The sequence below is a fragment of the Protopterus annectens genome, chromosome 8.part0 (genome assembly GCF_019279795.1).
Source record: "Protopterus annectens isolate FY-2018-M chromosome 8.part0, PAN1.0, whole genome shotgun sequence".
Lineage (NCBI taxonomy): Eukaryota > Metazoa > Chordata > Ceratodontiformes > Protopteridae > Protopterus > Protopterus annectens.
Window position 1 is genome coordinate 1772328455 of NC_056741.1, and position 27145 is coordinate 1772355599.

The window sequence follows — 27145 nt, forward strand, 5'->3', positions numbered from 1 at the left end:
CAACCAGTGCATGTCCCTGCCCAAGTAGCTGACACACACACAAACACACACACACACACACACACACACACACACACACACACACACACACACACACACACACACACACACACACACACACACACACACACACACACACACACACACACACTTTGAAGTTTGATTTACACACACACACACACACACACACACACACACACACACACACACACACACGCACACACATGCACACACATCTGGGAAAGGCTGCCACAGGTTTACTAGCTATGGTCCCTTCTGCCCAGACTATAAGGTAGTTGTTATTGCCACCAGTCACTCCTTACCAGCTACTTTAGAGCTCATAACAAAGGGTGTCCAATCTTACTGTGTAATATTAGTATTAACACAAATGGTAGTTTGACCAAGAGCAAGGCTATTAGGAGTGGCCCACACAGTGTCACCAAATAAATATGCAAGTACTCTCAAAACTTAAATATCTCTACACATATCAGCCACAATGAAATGTTTAAATATATTTAATAATAAATAACAAAAGAACAAGACAATACTAAATATATATTCTCAGTGGCATCAGAGTTCAAACCACAGGAAATATTTAAAACAACATTGCAGGACAGTCTCAAAGAAAGAAAAATATCTAAACTAAGCTTCAGTATATTCCTGACTGAATCTAAGAGTACTACTCTAACCTAAGAACTTATTAATAGAGCAAGGCAGATGTGATGAATAGATCGTCTAGCTGTTGTCAAGTTCAAGACAGAATGCAGAATGCTCTGTCTCACTAAGAGACTTCTCAAAATAATATCTCAAATATTACTGCTAGGATTGCTTGCAGAATGACATTACTTCTTGTCATCTGACTCTTACTTCCAAGGGAAAACAACCATTGGTGGTAGCTGGTAGCATTTAGCATCTACCTGTAAAAAATATACAGACAATGGCTTCTCCTCAGATCTCTGGCAGACGCTAGAAGTCATAAAACAAATTCTTTCAAGACTAGTAATTAGTTCACTCTAAAGACAATAGAGAAAGTTTTCTAGTACAGACATCGTGTCTCTTGCTGCATTGAAAACTGAAAGTTACCATCTTTTGTGGCCTAGCCATAAAGTAATTCAATTTCAGTTATTTTTCTGAAGTTTGCTGGACTGAACTTAGCCTCCTATATTCCAGTACCCACTGTTAAAGTATATACATTTAAACAGTTACAATAGTGCATGTACATTTCTGTTCTCTTCCAGTAGAGCACATTGTGATTGCATTCCAAACACAGTACTCTACAAATACCTTTTCAACACGCATGTCTTTACAAGCAGTTTGATATACACATGACATACATTTCTAATACTTTTGTAACACAAGCATCTTATATAAATCATTTCAATATTCACCAATGACATATAATTATTCACAAAATTCCAGCTAGCTGTGCTGGCAGTATCTCGTGTCACAACAATCACAGAAAACAACTTCATAGACATGAATAAAAGCAGTAAGCAGTTTAGTAAAAAACAATTTTGAGACACCTAGAAAAAAAGAACAATAAATTACATAATATCCATGATATAAAGAGAAAGGAACTAGACTGTATATAACTAGTAATTGCAGGCAATTAATAAGCCAGCTTATATGACTATTATTTTTATAGCAGCTATTTTGCCAACTTCTGAGTTTGCCAGCCTAAAATTTAATTTCATGTTGTAGTTGTTTTCATTTTCCCACCTCTGATTTTTTCATTCCAGCTGCTTGTTATTTTTGGTTGTTCTACTAATTGGCAAAAGACAACTGGACACAATTTGAATAGTTGAGTTGCTCTTGCCAAAGTATGTAAGTCATGTAATGCATGGCATTAAGGGGAGGAAGAGATTCAAAAGGAATGAGCAGGAGGGAGGAGGACATCACTAGAGAGAGAAGGAGAATATGTTACTGCAAGGGAGGTGGTAGCAAAGGGAGAAAAAAAAAACAATGCATTACATGTCCACCGCAGGACTTCAGGGAGTAACAAAAGCACAAGGCATGTACTCCTTGGGTCCCTGTGATGGTTTAATGTCTTTGCCACCATTCGCACAACTAGTCCAGATGCTGACTGCTGTTTTTGTCCTGTCTTTGACCACTTAACACATCCTCAGTGATATCTTTCATATCAGTCAGGTAGTAGAGCAGAGTGATATTGGGGTATAATAATGTGTAGCTTCCTCGTGTGTGTGTAGTTTGTTTCTTTCATCCTCCATTTTATTCCTGCGAGACCTGGGATCAATGTACCCTTTGTGGGCAGCCTCCAAACTCCCAATGACCAGGTCAATGAAGTCTGCTGAGCTTCCTTGGATATAACATATATATATATATATATATATATATATATATATATATATATATATATATATATATATATATTTAATCAAGGACTGAATATTATAGCCAGGTAAATGTAGTCTCTTAATGGCAGTAAACTAATGTTTAAGATTTCAGAAAAGCAGTCTAGTCAGTACCTTATTACTAGTGCATAATGCTTTCCACGATATGGCTCCTTCGCAAGTTAGCTCCAAATTCTTGATACAAAAACACCTGAATGGTGTTCACTGCTACAACTCCATAAGCCTTCTCCGATGCAAGCTGAGTAAAAATATCAGTATAGACTGGACAAATACACCCGAACAGTGTTCACTTCTCCAGGTGAAGGAGTCCCTCCTTGGTACGAAAAAATAGCGTATAGCTACAGATTAGCCACGTAAAACTTCCAAATTATCCGATAAGCGGACGCCAATCTTCCGCTTCGCATATGGGTATGCACCTCACAAATAAACGGATATTGATGACAAATGAAAAGTAAAATCACTCCATGTTAACTTCACCTCTTGAATATAAATTTAATTATAACTAATAACATAGATAAAATCCAATGGCACGTGTAGGATAAAATAAGAAAGACGTTTATTGCAACAGAACATATCGGCATAATGTGTTACGATAGCAGCTTTTTCTATATATACCAGTATTCAGACCACCATCAGGCATCTTTTCAACATAAACATCTAAGAATGGTATTTTATATTGAGAAACTTCCATAGTGAACTTAAGATAAGTAGTATGCTTGTTGATTTTGGTGAGGAATTCACCTAATTCCCCTCTGTCTGAGGCCCATAGGAGGAAGAGGTCATCAACAAATCTGGTGTAAAATTTTACATGCTTTTTGTAAGATTCCATTTTAAAGAGATGTACTAGTTCCCAATCAGCCATAACAAGGTTGGCGTAGCTATTGCACAAGAAGAGACCCATAGTACAGGGATATAATCATATACTTAGAGATACTAAACAATTCCTCCTAATGCTTTTTGACCAAACATCACAAATGTTTATTAATGATGAAATACTGTTAGTTACAATGGATGTCCAATCGCTGTTCACAGCTATACCTAATGAAAAGGGCATGAAATGTATAAAAAGAAGATTAACTTATGATACAACACATACTGACGCCTTTGCAGAAGTTATATGTGAACTAACTGAAGTTGTATTAGACAACAATATTTTTGTATTTAGGGATGAAGTATACATACAAAGGGATGGCGTAGCTATGGGCACTTCTTGTGCCAATAGCTACACCAACCTTGTTATGGCTGATTGGGAACTAGTACATCTGTTTAAAATGGAATCTTACAAAAAGCATGTAAAATTTTACACCAGATTTGTTGATGACCTCTTCCTCCTCTGGGCCTCAGACAGAGAGGAATTAGGTGAATTCCTCACCGAAATCAACAAGCATACTACTTATCTTAAGTTCACTATGGAAGTTTCTCAATATAAAATACCATTCTTAGATGTTTATGTTGAAAAGATGCCTGATGGTGGTCTGAATACTGGTATATATAGAAAAAGCTATATATAGCACCTTATGCCGATATGTTCTGTTGCAATAAATGTCTTTCTTATTTTATCCTACACGTGCCATTGGATTTTATCTATGTTATTAGTTATAATTAAATTTATATTCAAGAGTTGAAGTTAACATGGAGTGATTTTACTTTTCATTTGTCATCAATATCCGTTTATTTGTGAGGTGCATACCCATATGCGAAGCGGAAGATTGGCGTCCGCTTATCGGATAAGTTGGAAGTTTTACGTGGCTAATCTGTAGCTATACGCTATTTTTTTCATACCAAGGAGGGACTCCTTCACCTGGAGACGTGAACACTGTTCAGGTGTATTTGTCCAGTCTATACTGATATTTTTACTCAGCTTGCATCGGAGAAGGCTTATGGAGTTGTAGCAGTGAACACCATTCAGGTGTTTTTGTATCAAGAATTTGGAGCTAACTTGCGAAGGAGCCATATCGTGGAAAGCGTTATGCACTAGTAATAAGGTACTGACTAGACTGCTTTTCTGAAATCTTAAACATTAATTTACTGCCATTAAGAGACTAGATTTACCTGGCTATAATATTCAGTCCTTGATTTACTATTTGCTGACTGTAAAGACCTGCCATTAATATATATATATATATATATATATATATATATATATATATATATATATATATATATATATATATATATACGATTAAATAAATACATATTTATTTATATATAAGTAATACATATCCATACATTTCAAGAGTGTACTTGTCTTTCATTTGTCTCTCCATTACTTTTGGCTTTGTTGAGATTATTGACCAAAGTATGTAAAAGGTATGGCACTGTGTGAAAGTGATGCTGTCTCTCAACTTCTTTGTATAACATGTCCTGAAAAAACAAACAAACAAAAAAAAAAGAAAACTGGGGGATATAGTGCAAAAGAGAAGGAAGAACCGGAATTGCAATGCTTAGTGTAAGTCACATATGTGTTAGAATAGCAACATGCAGTGTGTGAACAACATTAGTTATTATAAGGTAATGTCTGATATTATCATTGAAGAGGAATTTATAGCCATGCACCACAATATAAAACATTTTATGAGAGACAAAGCAACTATGAGACACACTCAGGGACAGTCTGCAAAACTTTGAACAGTTGACAAACATAGGGATGATGACTTACCCATGCTGCCATCCTACATATTATATCAGAGCACACAAACAGAGTGGTTCACCCCCCTCCATATAAGAGAGGGGATTCTTAGCCACCCATAGACTAGATAACCCATCTTCCATGTGCACCTCTTACCCTTAGTAATGAGTGATGGCAGCAGGAATAAAAACTCTGCTTTGAATGCCTTTCAGATGATTTACTATTAGCTGAGTGACTTAGTCCTTTCAGGGTATATGTGCACTAAGATGGATGTAAAATGTCTTCTAATCTTGGTGATACAGAGATACGTACATATTGCTTTTTAGCAGTATCAGAAATTCTCATCCATGAAAACAGCCCTAGTTTCATAAAGTCCTGAAAATTTCTTAGTGATTGACAAGAAATCGGCAATTACATTTCATTTGTTCATTTGTTTTAGCATGATTTAGAAACATATTGATTCTAAAATTGCATTCATTTTTTGTATTAAAAAAAAAGAAAGAAAAGGGGATCTTAAAAAATTACAAGACAGTCCCACTTCTTTTGTGCTTGTTTTATAGCTGGCGAAGAAGTATGGGAATGTGTTCAGCATCTACATGGGCAACAATCTCGTAGTCGTGCTGCATGGATATCATGCACTAAGGGAAGCTCTAGTGAACTATGGGCCTTTGTTTGCTGACAGACCAGTTGATCCAATGCTTGACAGGCTGCTAGAGAACAGAGGTAAGCAGTCGTATAACATGTATTCTATTTGTATGTATGTGCATCTCAAAAAATGGTTGGCATCTTCAACATGATATAAACATGAGGGGAATCTCAGCTATGAACATGCAATCACATTTCTTGGCAAACCATCTGTCCAATAGGTTCAATCTGTAATACTAGACAATTCAAGGAAAAAAATATCACATCACCAACTTGGTTATCCATCAGGTTATGTATAAAAAAAGGCTTTGTATAAGATGAGAACTAATAAGAGAACATATGAATATAATTATTGATTGAACCAATTTGTTTGAGAAATATTAATTCATGATTTATGTTTATTTTTTTCTTGTTTACATTGTTATAAAAAGGAAAATAAATTATAGAAACTAATACAAATTTGCTGTAGGCATTTTGTAAATAGTTCTTTGTTTTGTTTTGCTTTGATATTAATTTGTGGATGTATTGTGTTAAAATCTAATAAAAACATGTTGGAAGAAAAAATACTCAGGATGCTACAACTGCAAATTTGAAGATGTCCTCCAGAATTACTTTGCTGCAGATTTGCTTACCCACTGCAGCATCAAAACACCAATCAAAGACTGGATTCCAAAAGAAAGTTACAGACAGCACAGCACACCAAAGGAAGAAGTCCGCATACCAACAGCGGAAGTGATTCTCTAACATACACTAAAACAAGAATAAGTACTTATCTATTCAGTATAAGATAGTTACAGAATCCATGCACACCTGCCCAATTGCAAAACACAATGAAACTTAAATGTGACAAAGTACTTAGCCATAAATTTTATGAAAGCACTCAGTGGAGGCCATGTTTGTTTTTTGTTAATGCCTCTATATTCTACAGATTCATAAAGAATCTTACAAAATTCAAAAACCTTACTTAAAAAAAATGCAACTGACATTTAATGCACTACAACAGGCTGGGGTACTGCAAGCCATACAAGAGGTTGGTCTCCAAATACATACTAGAAGGCAGCCAGTTATGCGATGAACCAGGCTATAGTTAAGCCAGCTCTCTGAGCAGGAAGTAATAAATAGATACAGATAAGGCAGACAGCTGTACTTGCTCTTTGTAGGATGTGTGCACCCTTCACATATGCTTGTAGTCTGCAGGGTAACACATATTCATAGACACAAAAGTGTGACTGAGTCTAGGTATGCTAGACTCCAAGACATTTCAGTGGTATATAGGAGATACCATATGAGTATTCACAGATCACTGCCAGTCACATCTTCTCACATTTTCTGGCAATAATAGGCATTGATGTGGATGATTACACCCACTTCTCAACAACAGTCATGGAGTACAGAACTGATATACAACAGTTTTATGCCATGGCCTTGGTGAAATAGACTATGCCCATATCCCAGTTAAAACCCCAGCTGTACATGATGTTGAATGTCACATCAATGGAAAGGGATAGCCATTGCTCAATTGCAAGGTGGTGTGCTCAGCAGATAGGACATATGGCCACATTCTCTCTTGCCCATTTCTTCTTTCCCCTGTGGCCATATGTCCTAACTCAGGAAACACAGCAGTATCAGAAACACACCTTTTAGTCATTACAAGCCACACAGACTTATCTGTAGTGAAATGTAGCAAACAGATACACTGCCTTACCAGATATGTCCTCCCTGTTTGGTAAGCATATTATCTGTTGTAATGCGGACCCTGTATTTTAACAAGGCACACAAACAGTGATGTTTATTGCCATACAACAGCAGCAGAAAGCATGACTAATGGAAAAAAACATTAGTTGTCAGCCTTAAAAACATGCATAACAAAAGCATAAGGTATACCAGTAAAAACATATACATAAAACTTAGAGGAAATAACAATACTGGAAGTCTCTCTGCAAGATACACTACCAGAGAGAACCACATAGTCAAATGTGTGGGGCACAGGAAGTGTGCACAGCAGAAGGCATCTTTGGACAGGTAGGATATCATCATACAAATAAACAGCATGGATTTTTTCCTGTAAAAAGTCACTGACACAAGAAATCTAGGATCATGAGATCTATGGGAATGTATACCTAAAAACAGGGGCATTGCACTAAAATTGACATATTGCACATAGCATTGTATGATATATAACAGTGTATTACAACACAGTAAAACTCTTACACCAGCATGAGTAATTACAAACATCCCAAGGACTGTCCAAAAAGAAAATGAACACAAACAGGCATGACATCCTATGCCTGATATGGAATGTCACATAGAAGGCAATGCTATGATTCACAGGTTATTGGTGCAACACAACTCAGCTTCATGTAATGATATGTGCAAACATGCACATCATCAATGGCAGCAGCTACACAACAGATATGGAGAATATATCAATGTTGGGATGGGCCATGTGTGGGTCTAATGAGAAGGAGTCTGCCTCTCCCTGTTGGAGGTAATCTACTTAGTACAGTTAGGGCACATAACACCCAGAGAGTACTATGGCATTGCTATAGCACCAACATAGCAAGGCTTTCAATGGAGTGTGCAACAAATACCACACTGTCATGCTGTGCAGTGTATGCTGCCATGATCTCTCCATGTCTACAGCCCTGACCTTCATGTAACACATGCAGCTGGTGTGCTACATGATTTGTAGCATTGGCAAGTGCTCACAGATCAGATCCACAATGTCACTGTGAACATTTATGTGCCTGTAAAATTAGGCAGAAAACTTCTGATATGTGCCCATTCACACCAGCTACACTCCCATGTGTAGTCCAAAGGGTGGTATTGGTCTTTTTTGGGGAAGAGTCACCATCAATACCAGACCATAAACAGAAGACTGGGTCATGGTCAAGTCCATTATTTGATGTCCGCATATAATTAGAATGTTCAGCCACATTGTCCTCCATATCAGAGGCTACATCATGATCCACATGCCTCTTTCATTTCAGGCTGAACAATGAACCCAGTGCAGTGGCCTGTGTGCCCTGTGGCATTATCACAATTAGGCACATCACATCCCACCTCAGGATCAGTGGATGGGCACCTGGAGGAGGCAGGCTATGGATGTGTTACAAAAAAAGACAGATGACAATATATCTTAACAGAATTCAAATAATGCAGCAGACTGCTAAAATATGGGACAACTATATGACTGCAGTGTAAATGATGATATGGACTTCCTAGGATGTTGTGACTGTGAGTGGTTCAGGTACCTATATACCACAGATATGACATGTAAGTTATATATCAAACAAATATGACAGATGAAGGCACTACAAATGCAAAAATCTACCTAACATGTCCTCCTGTGACTCCATCACTGGTGGCAAGGGTTGAAATGCAAGTGTTGTGTGAAAAGATAGACATATCAACATCATCATTAAGCACATACCAGGCATCATGTAGCATTCCCACAGAGGTATAACACACAGCAAATAAGATAGATGCATACCTGATGAGTGAGGATGATGTGCAGATTGACGGTGTCCTAGGCAGGTGAACAATACCACAGTAGCCATAAAGGGCACAGATGTAATTCTCAATAGTGAAATGTAGGAAACAGATACACTGCCTTACCAGGAACTTTCTTCCTGTTTGGCTAGTGTATCACCTGTTGTAATGCAGATTCTGTGTTATAACAAGGTACACAAACATTAAAATGTGAATATGCTTGCGGTCATGACTGGAGGCAGAGACACATAACAATTATGGATCACACTAACGTACAGTGCACATGTCAGCTAGATTTACCTGTGTAAGGAACAAGACGTTATGAACTCCTAGATCACAGATGTGTTAAACAGTGATAAACAGTGCTGCATAATCCTGTGGATTACACTAACAGTATCTGTAGATACTTATGTGACATCTGCTGCAGCTGTACAGATGATGAGGGACCTAAGCAAATGAAAAACACAGCATCTTGTTATTAAGATAACAACTTGTTACATTTATGTTGTGCATCCCCATCACAATCACAGTGTACTTCTGCTGGAGGAACACAAACATATATGGTAATAATTGTGAATTAAAGTTCTTTAATAAGAAATAGTGACTGTGTATGCTTCAGTGTTTGGGAAGGTAGGACATACCTGCATGTCCTGGATGACCTACTTCATTACCTCCCCATGTATCTGATGAACTTGACTGGTGGTACAATGTGAAGCCAGGAACATTGCTATCTCCTTCGGGTAAAGCAAGGATGGCCACCTCAAGTAGCATTCGTCTCCTTTTCATAATGGCAGAGTCTGTTGGCTGCACAAGGATCATGTCAGCGAAATGTCACTGACAGGAATCCCTCCCTGGGTGTATTGTGACCACCCAGATGATCATGTTTGCAAGGTCTGCCCACACTTGATTCCTCCAGACAGTATTTCCCATCTGTCCAAGAAGGTTGCAGCCATGCATGAATATTATTTCATTTTTTTGTGTAAGAAATTGTGTCCCCTGTTTCTCATTGACATCTGGAAAACAAGGTGATGTGCACATGTTAGACTTTATACAGGAGCTGACATATTGACATGATAATGTTAAAAGCATATGTCAACTGAATTACTCAACTCTCATTTACAATGTATAGCTATGCAAAGTGACCCTAGTCATGTATACCACTGTTATGTACAGATAATTTGAATGAAATGAAAAACATGTCTAAGTACATATTCCATATGGATGAACAGCATCATCACATCTACAAATCCACTTAACAATTTTGTATAGGTCATATTTGCAGAGGTGAGATTTGAACCCTTGTCAGTGAATATTACAGCAAGAAAGAGACCATATACATAAACAATGTGCAACAAATCCAGTACTACAGTAATGGTGTTTCATCAGATACATCCACATCTAAACAGAAAGAGCATGTGTACCCTAGGAATGTAGGATGCATCTGATACACTATCACAGTCAGTGATAGCCATCATAAATATGTTATTATCATTATATGGTACACAACACACATACTGTAATTTTTACAGAAACAGTGAAAAAAGACAGCATATTAAAATGAACTGTTATGCAGTCATGGCTGCATATCAACAGGATAAGAAGCAAACATTCAAAGACACCTTCACGTTGCCTCTATCAAACTATATTACTAAGCATCAGAGAGTATCCATAAATTAGTCACTGAACATATGACCTACAGAAATCCTTATAAGTCATGTATTTTTTCTAACCATACCAGTCATTACAGGTTACTCAGAAATAAGTAGAGATATATTTTAATTCTGTCAATATCTGTAGCTCACTGGACCCGTTTCCTTTTTATCTATACAACTGCTTATGGGGAAAATCTCTTTGTCACTGATGGATATTTACCCATCTGTATGCATATTGTTTAATTCTAACCCCATCCTTTATGTATCAGACAGATTGCAATGCAGACAAATAAAAATAAAAAAATGCATGAAAACATGTATCAGTTGATTTCTACATAATAATGATAACACAGATATATGATAATAGCAATCTATGCCTCCACAACAAAGGCAGCAGGAGACAGCTATCTGTAAATCAGATGTACCTTAAAGTGAATTTAGTTATATGCACACAACTTTTAAGTACTATTTGTGCCATACATAATTAAAGAGGGTCATTAATATTCAATGTTTTGGAATCACGTTTGTGAACGTCTGCATAAGTTCTTGACACTCAGCTCATTAGTCAGTAGCTCAGCTACATGTAAAGCGCTCAGCGCAACAACCCAACAGGTATCATTAAACAGGAATATCTGTAACATGTGCCAGATGTTTTCCAATAGTCTGCTACCATCCTATATGCACCACCTTTAAAATATAATATTGATACATTTACTGTTCATACCTCTGCTACCTGCAAACTGAGTGGGACCTCCTTTAGCATTTTTTGGAAGACATTCTTCAATGACTATCAGCTACAAAAGCGAGGATGTCAACCAAGAGGAGGCTTCTGTGTGTCCATGTGCCAAACTGGACAGAGGAGGAGACCACCCAGACGCTCATTGACTATGCTGGTCATGAACAGAGACTGTGAGCATGTCCCAGGACCTTTTGACGATTGATATATGGAACCAGATTGTGAGGGAGCACTGCCGATGGACTGGTAAATACAGGACTGGTATGCAGGTCTGCTATCACTATGATAATCGATATTGGAGAGAAACAGACGATCTTCAATGGAAAGATGTTGAGGAGGTAGAGGTGCAATGCTAGGCAGCAGATGACTACAGTAAGTATTATAATCCACACCTTAACACCTACATTATCATATATGTATTTAGTAAGCATATCTGTCTCTGTGACTGTTTCAAGTGTATTGTATGGGTACCTCTGTTGGTAATAGTAACACAAATACTGGAATTTAAGTTCCACTCATTAAAGTACCATTGGAGTATCAATGCATTTTGAGGTTATCCACAACTATACTGGGCCAGTGTACACATTATGAAGGAATTCTGATTATGACTGTACACACATGCGGACTTCACACATATGACTATTACTGATATTCCATCATAGCTGATATTATAATCAGTAATGAACCGTGACGTCCCTTAGCTCAAATGGTTAAGCAATATGACAAAGTGACTGCTGTTCTCCTATGTGTGGGTTCAGAGCCCATTGTAGCCTATTTTTTGAAAATATTGGTGGTTATTTATGTCATATTGCATATCACATATGGAAGCCATGATTCATTGGCACCTATAGTGTTTAGGCTGTGGATGATTATGCATTTCTAGGTTAACCATAAAACTTCTAGAAACATAACACAGTATTCTTCTGTATGTGTTAATGCTGAGTAATATATACATTAGCAAGTTCTACTGTATAGAAAATACAAAATTATTTTAATATCTATGTTTGTTGTAATCACTTTCATGAACAAGACCAATACAGGTCAGCATGCCTGAAATATTTTTGAGTCTTGTAAATATAATACAAGTACAAGATGTTTGAATCTTTAATCCTTATTTTGTCTTATGGAAGTCGGTTTACCACTTTATGTGGAGACGTGTGGTATTGAAAAACAGGGCTCTGCACTAATGCATTAATGTTTATTCTTTTTCAAAATTGCCTTCTAATGTTTATTTTTGCAAACTGACAGTTAAACTCAATGTGCTAACACATGCTAATCTGGCTAAATGAGCATTCTGTCATTATTCCATAGAGTTTTACAACATTAAAGAAAGTGTGATGTCCATTAATTGGATATACAATAGGGCAATGTAAATGTTTCATGAGTATGTGTGGGTTCGAACCTCAGTGCAGCCTATTTTGGATGATATTTTTGCAGTTCAGCATTTCTTATTTGACAACAGATAATAAAGATCTATACTTGGCTGCTAAGTTATGCAGTACAGATTTTTATACTTCTAGCATGGCCATGGTGCATTGATGCCTGTAGTGCTTAGTCCATGGATGATTATGGATAGCTATAATCCACAAAGTTTCTAGAAACATCATATTTATGTTAACTATAATGTACGTGTAAATGCTGGGTAATACATACTTATGTTACCAAACCACAGAAACGGACGCAGGAGACTCGACTGCAAATAACTCAGTTTTAATGTATAAAATTGATTCACCCAACACGAACACAGAAACAGGAAAAGAAATGCAACAAATCATGCTTTTTCTGTGTTCGTGTTGGGTGAATCAATTTTATACATTAAAACTGAGTTATTTGCAGTCGAGTCTCCTGCGTCCGTTTCTGTGGTTTGGTGATTTTGGTTCGCTACATTCTTCTTGAGTTTGTTACATACTTATGTTACCTATAATGTTTAAATTACAATATTATATTATAATCCATTTTTTTTTCATTGACTGCCCTCTTACCTAAATTGCATGTGCATGTATTAAATTCCACAGATGAACAGTAACTCCTTTAATGTGTACTTATGTGTGTCAAGTGCAGTCAAATGCTTTATTGCCAAAGACAGTTGGAATTCTGAATTGTTACAGTTGTGTCTTACTACTGTGAGCAATGTCCTGACATACATTCACAATTGTGTTGATTTATTGTTCATGCCCATAGCACATGGCAGCACTTGTACTTTTCTTTTACTCATCATGTAATATATAAACATAATTTCACATTTTATTATGAGTAATTCTTTCCTGCATATTTGTAGAGGTGATTTTTTTTAAATTTCCATCAATCCACGCAATCACAGCCAAGATGGATTAGCTAGGCAGGTAGGAGTCAGGTAGTGCCAACATAGATGACACTTGTGGTTTTCAATATTGGTTCCTGCAGTTTGTATACAGTAGCCCTCTTGTGTGCATATGCAGTACTGAAAGTGACAGCAATGAATGAATATGCAAAATGTGATATTGTATTTCATGTCAATGCTAGAAGACATATAATACTATTTTTGCAATGTTTTATTTCTGTACATGGCAGTCATATATTGACCTAAAACAATCCTTCTTTTGCTGTAATGCATCCTGTTTTCAGGTAATGAAGACCATGCCTGAAATCATGCATTGTGTATAGAGTGTATGCACAGGCATGAGGAGCAGTGAGGGAAAGAGGTTATGTGTTATCACTGTTCACTTTTATTTACCCATAAATGCTCCTAACATAGTTAAAACTTCAAGGTTCAAATGTGTATTCTTTGGACCTTCAGGCATGCTAATGTTTATGTCGTTCTATCCACAATGCATCTGCAAGGTAAGTGTAATAGTCACTGTTTTATTGTGAATAGCAGTAGTGTGGTCAAAAATTAAGTTCAGTGCTGTCTTAGGAGTTATCAACAGGATTTTTTGAACAACTTGAGTTTTTGTGATTTTTGTTGATGTCTGCATGTAGATCTATTATTTAATAAATTTGGTTGGTGTGTTTTAGTTGCGTAGTACAGTGTTTTATTGCACTGCTATGTTTTGAACTTGTTGATTGCTCATATATTTGGATATTTGCATTGGCACACAGAGACACTGGCTTTTGGTCAGACTGCTGGATGCTTCAATCCTTGCAATACATTTTGAATAAACATATTTTATTCATGGGATGCCAATATGACCTAATACTTGCAGATAATAATACATTATAGTAAAAATGTAAATGCCATACTGACACCTCAACATAAACTTGTGCGGCACACATTGAGTAACAAATACTGGTCCATATTACTAAGGATTTTCTCTCAGAGTCTGTGACTGACAGATATGACTGTTGCAGTTAGCATAATCAACTGAGACACAAAATTTCTGCTTGGGTTGTTCTGGTATATAGTTACGTGGGTGACAGCATCTGACATACTACACCAGGGGCCACATTCCCACAGGTATGCTGTGTCACTGTACCAAGTCTTTTGAAATGCAGCACCGTGTCAGTGTTGCATGCCAAAGTGGCATGACATATTTTCTTGAAATGTAATGATACTGTATATATGTCTGTGTTCTGCACACATGTTTGTTTTACATGGGTACTGATGGTTAATACGTCAGAATTAGCAAGTAATAACAGAATCTTGTCAATACACCAACCAAGGGTGCAACGAAACTGGATCTGGTCCTCACTAATATGGGAGAGTGCTGCACACCCCCTTGTGTAATGTCTTCCCTGGTAAGGTCAGACCACAAAATAGCCTCCTTTGAAGTAAAAATGGGTGGCGCAGTGGTGCAGCGGTTAACATTGTCACCTCACAGCAAGAGGTACACTGGTTTGATTCTTGGCTGGGGTACCGTCTGTGTAGCCTCTGCATGTCTGTCCTGCATTTGAGTAGGTTTGCTCTGGGCACTCTGGTTTCCTCCCACATTCCAAACACACACATCTGGTGTGTTTCTCTCCAGCCCTCCACTGAAAATAGGCTCTGTCCTAGTCATTCCTTTCCAGTCAACAAATGATAAAAAAAATAAATAAAATTAAATACATAAAAAATAAAACCTGAATCCCCAGCTAACCATGGAATATTCAGGAACTACTCTAAGGCTAACTTCCTGCTATTAAGTGATGACCTGGCAAAATTTCAAGCTTTCATAAACCCTCAGAACACTGCTGCCTATGCAGAACTGTTCAAAGAAACTCTATAAAAGCACTTTAATAGCTGTATAGAGGCAGCTGTAACTATCAGGAAAAAAGTACAGAACTAACTCATTCCTGGTGGAATCCAAAAATCAATAGGCTGTATAACAGAAGGAAGAAAATCATGGAGGTGCAGCACCCAGCAGGATAAAAGCATTCTCAAACTAAACTAACAACTCAGAGGAGAAATAAAGTTTGCCAAAGCCAATTTGAGATAAAATTGGCCTCTCAGGCCAAGGATAACCACAAGGCATTCTTTAGATATGTCTGCAACCTCAAAGGCAATGCACAGTTGTATGTAGAGTTCATTGTAAATGGAGCCACCTATAATGAGCCAGAAGATATAGCAAATCTACTGGCCAATAAATTCAGCTTCAACTTTACCCTTCTCTCCCCAGCAACTTTCTCTCAGGAAATGCCATCAAATATAACTCCCCCTGCTATTACTAGGATACAGGTCCTTAATGTTCTCTCTAAAGCCAAGAACACTGCATCAATGGGGCAAAGCAATATCCCTGGATATCTTCTAAATAGCATAAAATGACCTATCAAGTCCTCTGGAATTGCTGTTCAACTGCAGCCTCCAAACAGGATTTGTGGCTCATGAATGGAGAACAGCAACAGTCATCCCTCTGCACAAAGATAGGCCATTGACAGACCCTAGGAACTACAGACCCATAAGTCTTACTAGTCTTACATGGAAAGCATTTGAAAGAATTATCATGGAAATGATCACTAATGATATAGTAATCCTCAGGAAACTGGACCCAACCCACTTTAGTTTCACCAAGGGCATGTCATGCCTACTCAACTTGGTGGACTTCTATGAGAAGGTCACCAAAGCAATGGATAAGGGCAAAATGGTTCACACTGTCTACCTTGAGTTGGCCAAGGCATTTGACACAATACCCCACATATGTCACCTGCTGGATATCCAACTGGTTCACCAACAGGACCCAGGAAGTTAGAATTAGGGAGTCAACCTCTCCAGAAAGGCCAGTCTCAAGTGGAGTTTCTCAGGGATCAGTCCTTGGACTGTTCTTTTTGGCATTTACTTCTGCGAAGTCAAGACCAATGTCAAGTCATCTCTGGTTGACTAAATTTGCAGATGACTTCAAATTAGGAGCTGTCATTGAATCCCACAATGACACAAACATTCTCCAGGAATGGCTGACACAGGCAAACAACTGGTGTCAGAGACATGGACTAAACCTAAATGTCAAGAAATGTATAATAGTATGCTTTTGGAAGTCATCCACCCTTGGTAACTATCATATTGACAACACACTCCTTAGAAATGACCCAGTAGGCAGGGACTTAAGGAAGCACACAGACAGTAATCTAGCCTTTGACCATCGTGTGCCTACATTAATGAGTAAATCATTGTATGTTGCACAACTTACAAACAAAGGTATGGCATCTAGGTCCAAGGAAGTCATTATTCCACTGTATTCAGCATTCATTATACCTATCATCGGTACAATGCCCCCTTTGATATGTACATTGTGACATCCCTCCTCTGGGTTTGTGATCAAGGAGCCTCAATATTCACCACTGACAACAGTGGGAAACATTCACCGTTAGAAAAATAGATCCGCACAGTATTTTCAGATTCAGCCTTCTGCACCAATTACACTTTCACTTAAGAGCACACAGAGAATGCACACTCCAGTCCTGGGGCTGGGCTTCCTCTCCAGGCCCCAAATATTAGTCCACATTGACTATTGTAGAGCTGAGTCCTTATCTGGGTGTTCCAAGCCAAATCCTCCATCACCCTCTCTGTGGAATCAGTGCTCTCAGTGTCCCTGTTCAAAGTAGCTGTCACACACACTCTCTTTGAGATTTTTTCACACACACACACACACACACACACACACACACACACACACACACACACACACACACACACACACACACACACACACCTGGGAAAAGCTTACCTGCTCTGCCACCTCCAGCCAGACTATCAGGTAGATTTGCTGCCACCAGAACATCCAAAGCCAGCTATTTTAAGACCGTTACCAGTGTACCCAATTACACTTACTAAAATGTAATACTTGTACAAATGATAGTGTTTAACCAAGCAGCAAGAACATGGAGCTACAGTGACACTAAATAAATGTAAGTACTCTGAAAGGCTGAATATTTTTTAAAGATCAGCCACAATGAAAGGTACAGATATATTTAATAATGAATACTTAAAAAAAGGAAAACATGAAAATACTATCTATTTGCAATAAACACCAGAGTTTAAACACAAACACAACATAGATGGAAAGACTCAGACAGATATAAAAAAAACAACATTTAGTTAATCTCACAATTTTTAACTGACTGAAGAATTACTGCTCCCTAGTTACTTTGTAAAGCAAGGCAGATGAAAGTGGATGAGTGTCTTGGCAGGTTCAAAAACAGAGTTCACTCCGCACATCTCTCACTAGTATTCAAATACAATCTCAGTGCTGGCTACAGAATGTCATCACATCTGGTCACCTGACTCTGTGGTTCCCATACTACCCTCTCACTAGAAACTCAGCCAGGATCTGGCACTGATGTGTCACAATATATACATGGAACTTTAGCTAAGGTTTATTACAGCATACGAAATCTGTAAAACAATTCCAAAACTTCCACCCTTTCTGTAGAAAGTAACAAGCCATTCTCTAGCACCCCAGGGTAGCAATTAGTTCATCACTAAGGACAATAGAGCAGAATCCCAGCCCAGGATTTTCACAGACACTACATGTTTGGTTGCATTCAGACCAGTGAGATAAAATCTTTATGGCCTAAATCAAGTCATTTAATTTGAGGATATTTTTCTTAAGTTTGGCTGGGCTGAACTTAACCTCTTCCCTTCCAGCATGTCCAGCAGGAACCCATTGCTGATATATTTTTAACACAAGCAACTTTACAAATAGATTTTTAACACAAACGTGTGCAAATCAGTTTGATATTTAAATTACATACAACTCTTTACAAAACTCCAGCTAGCTATGCTGGCATATGTTACACATGCACTTCCCTACTCCCCCTGGCACAGCTGGCACTGCCTCACGTCATCACATACCTAGCCAGCCATATCAAACAATTTTAATGTCCATAGAAGTTCCTCACTAAATGAATACAGGGCATAAGTAAAATGTCCTATGCAGACTGCCTGAAGGCCTTAACCCTCTCTTCTCTCTCCTACAGGCTGTTTAGGGGAGATCTATGCCTGGCATACACATATACATAAAAAAATATATAAAATTATAAGCAGTATACACTCAACAACTTAATGAATAGATACATTCTGCCTAATAAATGCACATGTTGTCCACCTAGTAAATACATATGCTTTAATACATTCATCTCAACAAATGCTTTTCTTTAATGATATCTATGCTAGAAATAGCTCAAGAAATACTGTCATATTGACCCAAAGCCCTGCATGTGTTTATGTGGTCTTCTCTTTTTTAAATGGTGTTATTATTTTTTATTTTATTTTAACCTTCTAGATTTTAGCACTGGCTTCAATGGAACACTATCATTCAAATAGTTTGATATTTTATATTTTTATATATATTTTTGTGCTTATATCTATGCACATAAGTAGTTACTAAATGGGGAACATGAGTATATGTATTTATTCATTGACTTTTTATGTATTTTATTTATATTTATCCACATGTTCTTGTCTTTACATTTTGTACATCTGGTTTTTAAACAGAGTTTTTCTGACTTCAGAAATTAACTAAGGGCAAAACGTAACCATAGTAATAAATTGGTTGCTGAGTGCTGAATTAACTTTGAGTGGTAGGATTGGTTGTTCTAGTAATGAATTTAATTATTTAAATGCTGATGTTCTTCGTGTTTCACTGTTGCAGTCATTACATTTGGGTAATCCTGCTGGTAGGTTGCCCTCAGTCGGCTTGAATTCCAAAGTCTTGGGTCCTGCATCGGTTGCTGTCACCCCTTCCCTGGCGTCAGGTCATCAGGGGTATAAAACATACAGCCAACACCATTTTCTTTAGTCTTTCTTGCCGCGCGGTGCCCAAAGCAGAAGCAGTTCACAAGTGCCGGTCGGCCGACTCCTGAGATTTTCATGTTCGAGTTTCAGATCCGAAGTCTTCAATAAAGCTAAGTACCCCATTGGGGAAACTTTTTTCTTGCTTCAGACCGATGTCAGAAAAAGTAAATAATTGTATTGCTTGTGGAAAGCAAATACCTCATAAGGACTTTCATTCTTACTGCATGCCTTGCCTAGGCCCTGATCACAACATTTCTGGTTGTCGGTTTTGTGCTAGATTTAACCAACGCACTACTAAGTGTCGGTGTGATTTTGCTTTAAACTATTTTGGGTGCCGGTTTAATTATCCAGAAATGTCATTGGATAGCCATCCAACTACCGGAGTTCACAAAAAACGTAAATAAAAGGAGAGAGATAGACAACCAAGGCCCAAAACCGATGACGAAGCTTCTCCTAAGCCAGTCGCCAGTTCGCCGGTTCTCAGTGAGGTGCTTTCGCAGCCCCTAATGCCCGCTTCTTTAGAGTTGCAGGCCACTACCGACACCCATGTGGAGTCGGCCATGCCACTGGAAACTCAAGGTATTGGAGCCTCAGATACTATTCCTTCAGATGGGTCCGGAGCCGCTGAGCAGGCACCGGCTTCTGAGGGTGTATTCAGACCTAAACATCTTTACATTAAACCAACTTCAGCTTCAAAGGCAAAGGCTAAAGCACCTTCTAAAACAAAGAAACAAACTCAAGAGCCATGTGGACAGGCCTCTATGCTCAAAAAAACAGATGCTCAAAATGGCCGAAGACTTGATTACCTTGATCAGGGGTTCCCATCCCCCTCCTGATAAGAGGCCTAGGCAAGAGACTGACTATGAATCTTCAGATCAGGTTTCTATTTCTTCTGATTCCTCTTCTGATCAGGAATATTCTCTTCCCCCTATGAGGATTCTGATGCTGAAGAATCAATTCCTTCAGCTTCTCCTCCAGAGGACTATTCTTTTGGAGAAACCTTGCATACCATGAGGGAGCATTTCCACTGGGAGAGCCAAGATTTTTCAGAATCTAAAAAGAGGCTCAGGGATTTCCTTTTACTACCTCAGCACAGGCCACTAGCCATTCCACCTGTGTTAGACATTGTAGATTATGTGTTTTCAGAGTCTAGTCTTACCCCTGACTCCTTACCTCCAGCTCCTGTTAAGCCTGACAGTTACTACAGGGTTCCTGACTCACATAAATTCCTTTTTAAAAACCCTGCTGCAGACCCAGAAACTATTTCACAGGGTCCCAAAGGAGATAAGGCTTCCTCTGCAAAAAACCCCACCCCCTCTGACAGAGATTCTAGGGCACTGGCTAGATGGGGAAAAAAGGTTTACACTTCTGCTACCTTGGCTATAAGGGCCTTAAACTGTCAGTTTCATATGCTCAAATATCAGCAACATATCATGGCATTGCTTAAACAGAAAATGTTGTTAAACTCTGAATGTGCAGAAAACGAGGAAATGCAGGATTTATTGCATGCAGCTGAACAAGCTGGAAAGCATACTTTGCAATGTGGTTTTGATTCTTTGGAGGCCTCCTGCAGGGCCACAGTTACGGGTTCTGTAATTAGGAGGCATGCTTGGTTAAAGGAACAAAATTTGCCTGATCATGTCAAAGTTAAATTATTAGATGCACCTTTACAGCATGATACTTTGTTTGGTTTTAATGCAGAAGAGGTGTTAAAGAAAATGGAGGATAAAGCTAAATCTATGCAAACTGTCAAAGATTTTTTACAAATACAGCCACCTAGGTTTAGTAGACACTGGCCAACAAAGAATTGGTCCTTTCCTGTGTCAGACAGACCTCAAAGGGGCAGATCCAGATGCCCTAGAGGCAGATCCCAGGTGCAAGGTTCATACAGGTCAAAGCAGTGGGGTGCTTCTACCTCCAAAGTTGGAGAAGACAAATCACAACCCTACAGGAAACAGTCCCAATGACTTCCTCCTGCCTGCACCTAGCACTTATCTCCTGGCAGCACCCTTAGGGGGAAAATTAGCACTTTTTCTCAAAATTGGCACATTATAACCCAGGACAAGTGAGTTCTAAATATCATGTCACAAGGCTACAAGTTCCATTTCCATACCCTGCCAAAGGAAAACGGCTGGCCAGATTTGCCAAATAAATCAATGGGCAGAGGCACAACATCAAGCCTCATCCCTCATGGACATGGGGGGGCATTCAACAAGTACCAAGCAAGAGCAGGGACAAGGATTTTACTCAAGACTGTTCTTGGTACACAGAAAGGACAAGGCCTGGAGGTCAATACTGGACCTATCTATTCTGAACACATTCCGGGATATACCAAAATTCAAGATGTTGACTTTGCAGCAGCTTCTGCCCATGCTGGGTAAGAACGCTTGGCTTGTGACTTTAGACCTAAAAGAGGCATACCTGCATGTCCCAGTCAGACAATTATGCAGAAGATACCTCAGATTCAAGGCTGGCTCAATGCATTACCAATTCTCTGCACTGCCCTTTGGCTTATCTACTGCAGCCAGGGTATTTACAAAGTGCCTGGCACCAGTAATTGCATTATGCAGAAAGAGGAATACAACTATATTGTTACTTGGACGACTGCCTAATTCAAGCAAAAAACAAGGGCATTCTTCTACAGCATCTGGCATTTGTGAAAAGACTTCTAACATGCCTAAGGTACACAGTCAATGAAAAGAAATCAAAACTAGTACCCTCTCAAGAGATAATATTCCTGGGTGTAAGCTTAAATACAACTGCCCAGATGGTTATCTCACACCAGACAAACAAAGGCAACTGACCAACTATTTCAAAATGTTGGCAACAATGGCCCAGTTATCTGCAAGAAAAAATCTGCAGGCTTTGGACTTCATGGCATCCTGCATCCTACTAATTCCATATGCAAGACTGCATATGAGGAAACTGCAATGGTACCTAAAAAGATTTTGGACTCAACATTGCCACAGCCTGGAAACTATGATTACTCTCATTCCCTGCCTGCAACAGGAGTTTCGATGGTGGGCAAAGGCTTGTCACCAAAACAAGGGACAGCCATTCACATTACCCCCAGCCAGGCAGACACCAACAACGGATGCATTAGATTATGCCTGGGGGGCCCACATGGCAGGAAGATGCATTCAGGGCGCATGGACCTCAAAGCAAATGCATCTACATATCAATCAAAAAGAGATGCTAGCAGTTCAAAATGCCCTGACAGCCTTCAAGGACCTAATTCATCCAGGACAACTACTGATAAAGAAAGACAACGCCACAGTTATGTGGTACATAAACAAGCTGGGGGGTACACATTCTTACCCTCTTTGCAGATTAGCCATGACTTAGTGGGACACAGCATTGACTTACCAAGTACATCTGCAGGCACAATTCCTGCCAGGAAGGAAAAATACTCTGGCAGACGAACTAAGCAGAAACCTCATGGATCCCCACAAGTGACAGCTGGATCCACAAGTCTTCAGCATGATAACAAGGAAATGGGGCTGCCCGGACATAGATCTATTTGCCTCCCCTCACAACTACCAACTAACAAGATTCTGCACAAGGACTTATCACAGACAAGCATGGAAAGTGGATGCTCTATCATTCAGCTGGAAAAACCTATCAGTATATGCCTTTCCCCCATTGCCTCTCCTACCCAAGGTACTCCTAAAGGTTAGACAGGAGAAGCTAAAGATTATACTGATTGCCCCAGACTGGCACCCGCCAGTACTGGTATCCAATACTAAGGAACTTGTCTCAATGCCCAGCTTGGACCTTACCTCAAATACCTCATCTACTGTCCCAGCAAAACAATCAGATCCTGCACAGCCAACTCAGAACTTTAAACCTGGCAGCATGGCGGATAATGTAGTCATACAAAACACACCTCTCAATAAAGCTGTGATGGATGTCATTTTGGAAGCCAGAAGGCCTAGTACTAGAAAATCTTATGCTGGAAAATGGAAGAGATTCTGTGCTTGGAACCAGGCACAATGAACTGATACAGCTGTGCCAAATATTCCTCAGATTTTGCAATACTTAACTGAGATGCTGGACAAAGTCCTATCTTTTTCATCTATTAAAATTCATGCCTCTGCCATTTCAGCTCATTACAATACAGAGCCACCAATCTTTTCTCATTCCTTATTAAAGCAGTACCTCAGAGGAGCCAAAAATTTAAGGCCTCCAAGGAGATCACCAATGCCTGCATGGGACCTCAACTATGTCTTGGAAAAACTCACCCTGCCTCCTTTTGAGCCAGCTGCTACAGCTGATATAAAGATTTTATCTTGGAAAACAGCTCTGCTCCTAGCAATAACTTCTGCAAGATGAGTTTCAGAGCTACAGGCACTCATGGCTGTGAAACCTTTTATCATTTTTTATCCAGACAGGGTCTCTCTAAGGACAAACCCAACATTTATGCCTAAAGTGGTGTCCAGTGTGGCTCTTAACCAAACTATTCATCTGACAACCTTTTATCCAAATCCACAGAACAAGGGAGAGAGAATTCTGCATTTTTTTGGCGTACACAAACAGCTTAGATTCTACTTGGACAGAACCAAAGCTTTCAGAAAGACAGAGCAATTACTAGTGACATATGCTGCAGGATCATAAGGAAAGGCTATCTCAAAGCAGATTATTTCAAAATGGATAGGCCATTGCATTCGTTTCTGCTATTTACACCATGGCAAGCCAGAGCCTAAGGTCATTAGGCCACATTCCACCAGAGCTGCAGCCACTTCAGCAGCCTTTCTCAGGGGAGTACCAACCAAGGACATTTTAGAGGCTGCTACTTGGAGTTCAGTGCACACCTTTACAAAGCACTATCATCTGCCACTCTACTCTAAATCCAGGGCAGGCTTTACCACTGCAGTTCTGCAGGGCCTCATAGCCACTCCTAATGCTATTTAGCTCCAGCCTTCCAACCATAGCTTTGGGACTCTACCCAAATGTAATGACTGCAGCAGTGAAACACGAAGAACATAGTACAGTTGTGTATACTTACCATAAATGTAGATGTTCGAGTATATTCACTGTTGCAGTCCAGGTTACCCACCATCCCCCTTTTTTCTGCTGGAACTTATCTTTCCTTCTCTGACTTATACAACCTATGTGGTGTATTTGCTTGTAGATGAAGGTAAAGTTTATATTGATGCATGTATTTATATATATATATATATATATATATATATATATATATATATATATATATAAATAAATTTTAGCTACCCTTTAGGGGGCACCTGACATCTGGGGCAAGAAAAACTAAAGAAAATGGCATCGGCTGCATGCTTTATACCCCTGATGACCTGACGTCAGGGAAGGGGCAACAGCAACCGACGCAGGACCCAAGACTTTGGAATTCAGGCCGACTGAGGGCTACCTGCCAGCAGGATTACCCAAATGTAATGACTGCAACAGTGAATACACTCAAATATCTACATTTATGATAAGTGGACACAACTGGACTTTGCTGTTTGAATATACTGTCTGATGAAGCAATGGTTACCATTGCAAAAGCGCTCACCATTTTGCATTAAAAAAGAAGATTTTACTTTGTCGTGGTTCAGTTTCTTTATTCCAGTTACCTTCCTACGGGGCACCTGTGTTTCAACATCTTTTTGAGTGGTCAAACTGCATTATTTGTTTTTAGACTCTTCCTTCTAGGGGGTGCAAAGATATTTAGGAAAGTTGTACTGAATTTATTTACAGTATCATCTAAGGGGATTTTTATGATTTTCCAGTTAATAGATGATAGGGTAGTAATGAATATTTCTAAGTTAAACTTTGACAGGCTGCATTTTGTTTTGTAAATGTGCTATTTATGTGGATGTGCACTATGCCTGATTGTATATATTGGGAGATGGTTACTGAGACAGCCTGACATTGTACTTGTGGTGGAGAATTTGCTAGGGTCTGATACTATGATCCAGTCTAATAAGGACGTTGATGTCTATAATATGTGGGGTCATTAACTAGTTGTGTGAAATCATATAAGTTTATCCTGGATGTAGAAGAGTTACAGGTTATGTCCAATTGATTGATTTTTACATCATTTAGCAGTATTTTTGCTTGTCGAATTTTTATGGATACCCATTGTTAGCCTAACCAGCCTGATCTGCAAGGACATGGAATGCATTATCATGGACCTTATAAACAAGGACATTGGCAACCTCCAAACACTTGACCCCACACAGTTTGGTTTTGTCAGAGGGAGATTATGCCTGTTAAACTTGGTCAATGTCTTCAAAACAGTCATCAAAGCCATGGAGGAGGGGAAGACAGTGCACACCACCTTCCTTGACCTAGCCAAAGCCTTTGACACTATTCCACACTCGGGCATAATAGATAAAGTCTCCCAGCTAGGCATCAACCTGTATGCTACCAGATGGGTAGCTAACTGGCTCACTGATAGAACCCACTCAGTCAAAGTGGGGGAAGCCACACTAGTAGTAGACCTGTAAGGAGTGGTGTACCCCAACAATTGGTCTTGGGGCCCCTACTGCTTGGGATATACTTCTCTGAGGTGCATGCCAAAACCAGTGGACTGTGGCTGACCAAGTTTTCAGATGGCTGAAAACTGGGTGCTGTCTTAAATTCCCCTAGTGATGTGAACATCCTCCAAGAGGGTCCAACCCAAACTAATAACTGGTGCCAAAAGCATGGCCTCAAACTGAATGCCAAGAAATGCATCATTATCGCTTTTGGGGAAAATGGCTTCCCCACTAATTATCACATTAATAACAACATACTAAGCAAGCAGTCAGTCGTGAGAGACTTGGGCACCCAGGTTGATAGCAACCTGACTTTTGACCACCATGTTGCCTCTGTTGTACAGAAAGCTTTCTACATGGCCCACCTCATAAATAAGGGTATTTTATCCAGGAACAAGGAAGTCATAACATCCCTGTACTACTCCCTTATCAGACCCATTATCAAGTACAATGCCTCCTTCAACATGTACCTTTCCAAGAACATGCAGCAGTTGGAGAGACCACAGAAGTTCCTGACCAGGAAAATCCAGGGTCTCAAATGCCTATCCTCTACAGATAGGCTAAAAGCCCTGTCCTTTGACTCGATCTCATACAGACTCCTCAGAGGTGAGCTGTGTCTGGCATACAAGGCCATCTCAGACACAGCCTAGATGGAGTTGCTGCATAACCATAAGACAAATTCCACTCATGCAACCTGCACGTAAGGCCTTAACTTGGTCTGTGACATTAATAGAACTTGTTGGCAGGATAGATTTGTGCCCCAAAGACTCCTCCATCTGTGGAATAGACTCCCTCTCCATGTCAAGCAGAGTATCTCTCAAGCCCTCTTTAAAAGGAACCTGGACAATTGTTTGGGAAACAGAAAATACACCCCTGGGATCCCACCTGTGTTCCTGCTGTTGAGTAGTTGTTGGGAAATATTACAGCAATACCACCTCCTTTC

General features: G+C 39.2%; 1 protein-coding gene across 1 annotated transcript in view; it reads left to right on the top strand.

Moving 5' to 3' along the window:
- The window catches only part of LOC122809630 (cytochrome P450 2D26-like), an 844591-nt gene that overhangs the window by 316611 nt on the left and 500835 nt on the right, over positions 1 to 27145 (top strand). Inside the window, exon 2 of the mRNA XM_044081265.1 lies at positions 5562 to 5724. Coding sequence (XP_043937200.1) covers positions 5562 to 5724 — 163 coding nt within the window. The remainder of the gene's footprint in view (positions 1 to 5561; positions 5725 to 27145) is intronic.